Genomic DNA, 7,842 nt, shown 5'->3' with positions numbered 1-7,842 from the left:
CCTTTTTAAAATTATCTTTTAAGCCTTATGGCATGCGATTGAAAAGTTCAAGCACAATAGGGGTAGTGTAGGATTTACATACATGTAGCCTATGTTGCAAACGTAGGTATTCTTTAAGCATTAAGACACGCTAGGCCATCAAGCGCAGAGGCTCGTAAACACAGAGAGGATAAAAGAGCTAGAGAGAAAGAGCTAGAGAGAAAGAGCAAACATGGCTGAGAGAATGAGCGGCAGTGCTAGCGGCAGTGAGGAAGAGGCGCTCACTATTGATATGGATGCTGTTGCGGGGCCGTCTAGCGAAGCAGTCACTCCTCAAAACAGGATTTCTAAACCTGACGAAGGCTTGGCGAACGCTCCGGCAAGGAAAAAACCGAAGCCCATTTTTACCTCCAGATATCAAGATCCTCCTCCCAACGAGTTAGGAGGAACAGAGAGATGGTGTAATATCATTTTAGGCTACGACTTTCATTTTCAATTGGGGCAACTGAGTCTGTAGACCTATAGTCTACTATGACTGAACAGATTGAGGGGTCTCCTCCAAAGGACCCCATCATTTTGAGATCTTACGACTTTAAAACGTGTCAAGGAATCATCAGTAACTGTTTGAAAGGTAAAACGGAGGGAGAAGAGAGTATCTGCGGTGTGGTGCTCTGTACCTACAAATGATGAGAACGTGTATATCAGGTGTTTTTGTTGCCTGAAGAATGAAGCTCCGCCGTCTTTCTTTACACTCTCTCGTCAAGTGGGTGAGGATAAGGAAAAGGCTACAGTGTAAATTGTGATTAGTTCACTTTACTTAAAAAACTGTGAAAACCTGTTGTCTTAGAAAAAGTAAGTAAATTAACTTGGTAAAGTTTGTTGTACTGTATATTGTATAATATTCTGAGTTGTAAGTTCATACGAAAGTTGTTGTTACTCACACACTCACAAACACACACACACACACATCCATATGTACATGTATACAGACACACACACATTCAACAAAATGTAGTCATTCAAACTAACTTGACCTTCAAACTAACTTGCTTGCTTACTTAAAGATTATTAAGTAATTATTCCAGTTGTTAATACACCTTATATAGCACATTAACTTTCACAATTTTGCATTGACATAGAATGTAATGCTAAACTGTTTTCATTCAAATAATGACAAGATTTACCACAAACATTACAGAGTGTGCACCCTGCATGTATGAAACTCAGGCTTTTAATACACATTTTTAGTTTGTGCAGAAGGTGATGTTGGAGTAAGGGGTTGCATGAGAAATGTATGTTAGATTGTGTAAAATACCCTATAGGGTTTATAGGCATATTAAGGCCTGCATCTGCATAATCTATCTTTAATAATCAATTTTTCTGATTTTTCATAAAGCCAGATTGTATTTGAGTATATAGGCCTACTGTAGACATATCAGCCTCAACTAAAGCAAACATTTTATATTCAACAGTTAATATTGAGATTGGATGTCAGTTGTCAATAAAAGACTGCGTCGTTACATTCCTTGTATTACTGATTCCTTGTGTCATTGTCTTCTGCCTCACACATTCTTTATAAATAGCACCGAACCCTCATTATAGCCCCAAAATGAACACGGAATTCCACTAAACGTAGCATTCTACCTTGTTTTGAAGGGACTGGTTGTTTTTGAATGGTCTGGCACTTGCCTAAAGCTAGCCTCTAGTGTGAATTTGGTGAGGTTTCACGTGTACTCTTCAGTTTAGAGATTGAGGCGTCTGATGCTCTGTGTTTCCGCAGATAGTGAGGCCTTGCTGTTCGACAGTATTATTTGGCGACCTTCAACATTTTATCCATTCCTACTTGTGATAATAAACTGTATAAAATAATAAACTCTCTCCTTTAATCCTTAATAATAAGCCTAATAAGGCGCATTTCCATAACGTTACACTTTCTTCATGGAATGGTGGGCATTTCATTCATTCATCATTGCTCTGTAAGCATTCTTGTGTGCGTTCATTTCTGAACAGAATTCACAATCAAATTGACAGATTCACATTGTCAGATGTTTTTTTTTTTAAATGTTTATGTGCACTGAGTAATACTTACTTGACTTACTTACTTAGTATAATTTACATAGATAAGTTCCTTTACTTGTCTTTTCCAGGCAATTGGTTTCCAAATTGTTTAAAGTGTAGTTGTATAGTTAACACATCAGATTTTACAGTGTACATTACTGTGTGTACATGATTCAAGTGTAATCGGATCATTTGGTGTGTTTGTGATTTGACAACAAAATAGAGTTTCATTTTAAAACAAGTGTTTCATTTTGTAAAAGATCTGAGGGATTCTGTTATTTGGCTGTGGCGGCTGTGTGTTAATTGTGTTTAAAAAAAAAAAAAAAAATTGAATTTGAAATTTCAAAATTCTGCTTAAGCAATGGAAGGAAAAAAAAACTGTAACAACAGTTCTGCTCACACCGTTCTCTAAAAATTTGCTCCACGATCTTACGAAGGCCCCTTTAGTCAAATAAATCTCCTCAGGTTGTAATTTTAGGCTATTCTCTTTTGACAACTCAACTGTTTCCACAACTTTGTTTTCTGGAGATTTTAATCATTTTACATCTCTGAATGACAATATATCTTGTTTTATACTTTGAGAATCCCCACATTTTTTTGTTTAGATCAGAAAACCGCATCGGAAATCAGTTTCCGTCCTTTAATAGAGCATTGTTCAATTTCCAATAACCTCATAGTGATGGAAAATCTGAGGGGTCTGTTTATCCGGACAAATAGCAGACTGGGGAAACGTAAGACATGATCAATCCACGATTTGAGCATTACGTTTTTTATTTGACATAGTGATGTCCAAACCTCCTGCACATATCTGTACATACAGTACTGTGCATATCCGTCTATATGGTTTTCTTATAATCATTTCTTATAATATATTCTGTAAATAAGCTGCATACATCTATAGTATTCTCTATTATAAAGTTACTGCTACTTCATTGCACATATCTGTAGCCTACATGTTGTTCATACATTGTTCATATGCTATATAGGCCTACTGCTAATACGCTGCACATATTTACCTTCTGGGTTTACCTTCTGTAAACCAGCTATTCTTTTCAATTTCTTGTCCTGTCCGTCTATAATTTATACATCACATTGCACTTTCCTGCTTTTTTTACACTTCTGGTTAGACGCAAACTGCATTTCACTAACTTTGTACTTGTACTCTGCATAATGCCAATAAAGTTGAATCTAATCTAAGACCCAGCAATTCAAGTTGAATCTAATCTAAGACCTATACGTAAATCAAGCATCACACTGGCAAATTTGCAGTGCATGTATTCGAGTCCTACCGCACTCTTTGTGTTGCACCCTGTGCATGTAAAATGTGCTATATAAATAAATACTTACTTACTTACTTAACGGAGCACAAACTTTCTTTTCAAAATGGCGGACATAGCATTTTTTTCTCATTTTATAGCTTAATTAAGGGGTGATTGATGACATTTTTGGGGTGTGTCTTACATAGGCATGTTAGTTTTTCACAGTGTTTCATTGGTTGATAACAGTTCAGGGGGGAGTTGTAACATAAAGACATAAAAAGCATCGGGTAGGTGTGTACGAAAGTAACTAAATTTCAAGACAGTCAAACCAATAACTTGTCAAGAGTTTCTGGACCTGTATTTACAAGGATGGCGAATCGCATACACCAAGAGTATCCGTTTCAAAAAAAGAGTTAAGCTCACGCCGGTTAGCAACAGGCTAATGGATCCTGAAATAACTTTTGCCATCCTAGAGTGCCCCCCACACTCATCTCTGTGGTCCATCATGCAGAGGTCAGACTGTGAGGGTCCCTAATACAGTTCACTGATTCTTGGGAATTTGTATAAAACAGGTTTTAATTTTGAAAATAAAAAGTTTGTGAAATTATAAAATCTGAAGGTACATCATTATAGACCAAGGTATTGGCTGTTCAGCAATGTACTGGTGCAACCTCCTCATTTTATATTTTCCTATAAGTAAATTTATATCATTATATGGGAGAAAAATCACTTTCAGTGACATTATACACAATACTACACATGAATGCAGGTACAATAAATGATAACATTAAATCATCTTCATATTAAAAACACATTCATATCAAAACATCAAAGTATCTTGCATTCATATCAATATACTTATGCAAAACATGCTCTTTATGTAAGTGTAAATAATAAAACACTTTGATTTACAATATTTTGCCTGAGTAGCCACATGTGTATATGCAGAAGAAAAAAAAAATGAACTTGCATGATAGGTGGTCAACACTAATAACACTTTTATTTTATCTATATTACAGCACATTTGACTTAGTGACATTTCACACAAAACCTTGCATGCTTTCAAGTTCATGTCAATGAGTGATGAAAATACACTCTCTGCTTACCACCATTACAAATGCATAGAGAATGTTACAGAGAAAGCTCCCAGCACTATTGCATCTTGTGCTTGTCACTTGGTTGTTTTACAAAATTATTTTTCAAAGTCATTGCAGTAACTTTGCAGAAGCTATTATCTATTATCTTTTTCATGTTTGATTCATAGCCATAGACCATAGAATTTAGGTGAACAATGTGTTTCTTTAAGTATGATGTAATGAGTCATTTAGCAACATTTTAGAGTAGTATCTCAGAAAAATAATGCACAAGCCTTGGGAAACATGAGCAAGCCTTAAAAACATACAATATGTTCATACCATCACCAATAAATAAATAAATTAGAAAACACACTCCAATCCTTCCAACTGGGTAGTCATCATCGGTGACTTACATCATTTGAATACCTGTGTGTGCACACATTACTGCAAGCCTTCTCCTCAGATTTTATTATTGACAATTTACATGTCTTCCAAAACATTCAGCTAAAGTCTTTCTTGAAGAGCTAGGTGATATGCTGTCAGTCATTTTGTATAGAGTTTGACTGTCTTATCAGTCAGCCCTTTGTGGGTTAGATATCAGAGGATCTAAATTTACGTGTGGATAATCCTGAAAACAATTATGCCAAAGGAATGTATGTACAGGGGGCCAACACACTCTCTTAAGCCATACCCCTCGACTTTGTTATCACAAAGAGTCCTCAATGTCTCTACAACTGTTAAAGACCTGACCTTACCCGATCATTTCTGTGTTCTTTATAATGTCTATGTTCCCAACCAACATTTCTATGATGACAAAAAAAGGAGAATCATAAATGGCTCTCTTTGAAAGCAAGCACTCACAGGCGCCAAGTCTACTTTCAGACGGTAGAAGACTAATTGGATGACAAAATGGCAAACCATTATGGCTTTGACATTGCTCCATTACAATTCAGGAAAGTTAAGGACAAACAAAAGCACCATGGAAGCAAAATCCAGCGGTTAAACTCCTAAAAAGAGAGTGGTAGACTGAAAGAAATGTATGTAAATACAAACTTCTAGATCCAAAGATTGAGATCCATATGTTTAGATGTCTGCATGTATAATCCTCTGGATCGCATGCAAAGGAAGATAGACTTTCTTTCTAACATCACTGCAGAAGTTAAATAACACTATTTTCTATTTTCAACCGTCAAGAAGTTAACAAACTCCCCAAATAAATGTAAATGCCTGAACTTCTCTCAATCATCTTTTTTCAAAGGTAAATGATTAAAAATCAGCTCTACATCTGCTCAATTACTACTCAACATCAGGAATTTCCCTGAAAGGCTAAATAGAGGGAAACTTAACTTGATAGAGAACAGAGTTCAGCTTGATAGACTACAAAAACACTTGAAACTCTCAGACAGCTCTGTCAGCCAAAATGACTATGTGGTTCCCTAGAAATCGTCAGTATTGGAGTAAATGAACAAATGGATGTTCCAAAATTTTCTTCAGCTGAACAAACAAGACGGAAGTAATAATATTTGGTAAAATGGAGGAAAGACTTTGGGTGCAAGCCACACCCTTGACACACAAAAGGGTTGAAAGCAAAGTATACTGTTAGAAATATGGGTGTATTAATTGACAGTGATATAAATTTCAACAGCCACATGAAAGCAATAACTAGTGTAAATCAGCTTTTACCGTCTCAAAATATTGGCAAATGTTTGACATGTCGGGTTCATTTGAACCGCTGGTTAGATGAAAATAATATTTCACCCGCGTAATGACAATAAAGTTGAACATATTCTAATCTAAAAACTTTAGAAATATGAACTAAACGGAATTTAATCTTAGTGGAACAAAAATCTCTTCAGCACATCTTCTTATTTTACTCAAAAATATATGAACTGACTTACAATGCTGCATAAGAAAAATGAACCGCTTCATTCTCAATACCAATTTCAAATTTTTGTCTGAAATTGCAAGCGTTTCCGCTTCAGAGGCCACCTAGTTGGGCCTATCCAATGCTTGACCTCTTTGGACACTGTAGTTAGACAGAGACACTGTAGTTTCTTTGGAAACAATCAGAATAACTGTACTGGACACATAGTTACAAAAGGCTAGAATATAGATTTTTTTTTGTTGATTACAAGCATCTTCTTGAACTGACCACATTTCCCCAACCCTAGGTCACTTGATAATGACTTTAGAAACACAACTGAGCCCTAGCACCAGGTATTGTGGAGCTGTAAAACAGTAGATCAATATAGAATGAAAATGTGGGTACCATTATTTGGCCAAGATATGCTCATGTTGTGAAATGCCCTCTATGGAAACTCCCTATAGGACTATTGTTATCCAAATGCATACTGACAATCAAATGCTCATATGAACCCCTTTTTGTGTAGAAGCATAATCTTGGTCTCAAAATGAAAGATAACACTTGAAGTTTCTTGTAGACTATTTGGATTGTATGTCAGGGTTTCTGATATAGAATGACCACAAAAAATATGGAATAATTACACAAAAGTCTCATTTTGTTCCATTTTCTTTGTTGCTTCAATGGGGTGTATAAGATGGACATACATCTGCACAACAAATATTGATAAAATGAAGATTCCATTTTAAGGATTCTGTGAATATGTCAGACCCAATATGCTGAATCTACTTATTGCTATGATATACACTGCAGTTAGAAGATAGGAAGCACCAAAGGTGATAGAGGGAGAGGAGGGCATTTTTGATGAAATTTATGAGACATAGTAAGATTAATCTGACAATGTAAAGCACTATACAGATTGTACATGAAAAAGTTGTCATGTTTGGATTCCCAAGAGTCCAAGCTTTCAAATGGTGTATACCATTACCATGCTACATAGCAATACGGGTGCATACAATTGGTTTAGAATGTGGGGGAGGGGGGGGGGGATAACCATTCTCGCCAGCTGACACTGAAGACGAGTAGCATGACCTCTCTTTCTGATAATTCCGCTGAAAAGTTGAACTGCATGGAACTGGATAGGATTATTTTTTTTTTTTTATAAATTCAACAACAAAATATGGCAAACATACCATACTGATAGATTTTTGCTCTTTCTCAAACACAATGTAGCCGGGTGAGATTTTACAACTACATGACCTTTATCAATCCAGTTGCAGTAGCCCCAGATCCCAACCACAATTGATGATTTTGAATTGATTTTATTCTGATGAAACAGGATTCTATGGCTGGTGCTACAAAACTTTTAACCCTGTAGCAATCGGGTGTTACTTTGCAAAAAGTTAACGTATTGCCCTGATCATGCTTACTGTGCATGCATCCACATACCAGGCTTTTCACCAACACTAATGTTATAACGCTAATATCCTTTGGAATTAGCGATATGTTTGCTTACCATGTTAGTCTATGCTCATATCTATGAGCTAACACTGCTAGTTAGAAAATGATAGCTAATGTTTGTGAAAGCTATTCCACAAAAACTTAATAT

The 7,842-nt window shown here is 36.0% G+C and overlaps 1 protein-coding gene across 1 annotated transcript in view; it reads left to right on the top strand.

Moving 5' to 3' along the window:
* The first annotated feature begins 211 nt into the window (after positions 1-211).
* The window catches only part of LOC125291681 (heat shock 70 kDa protein 12A-like), a 28,794-nt gene continuing 21,163 nt past the window's right edge, over positions 212-7,842 (top strand). The window contains exon 1 of the mRNA XM_048238501.1: positions 212-440. Within this exon, the coding sequence (XP_048094458.1) occupies positions 212-440 (229 nt within the window). The remainder of the gene's footprint in view (positions 441-7,842) is intronic.

The sequence above is a fragment of the Alosa alosa genome, chromosome 3 (genome assembly GCF_017589495.1).
Source record: "Alosa alosa isolate M-15738 ecotype Scorff River chromosome 3, AALO_Geno_1.1, whole genome shotgun sequence".
NCBI lineage: Eukaryota > Metazoa > Chordata > Actinopteri > Clupeiformes > Clupeidae > Alosa > Alosa alosa.
Note: the sequence above shows the minus strand (reverse complement) of the source record. Positions and strands in the feature narration are given on the sequence as shown.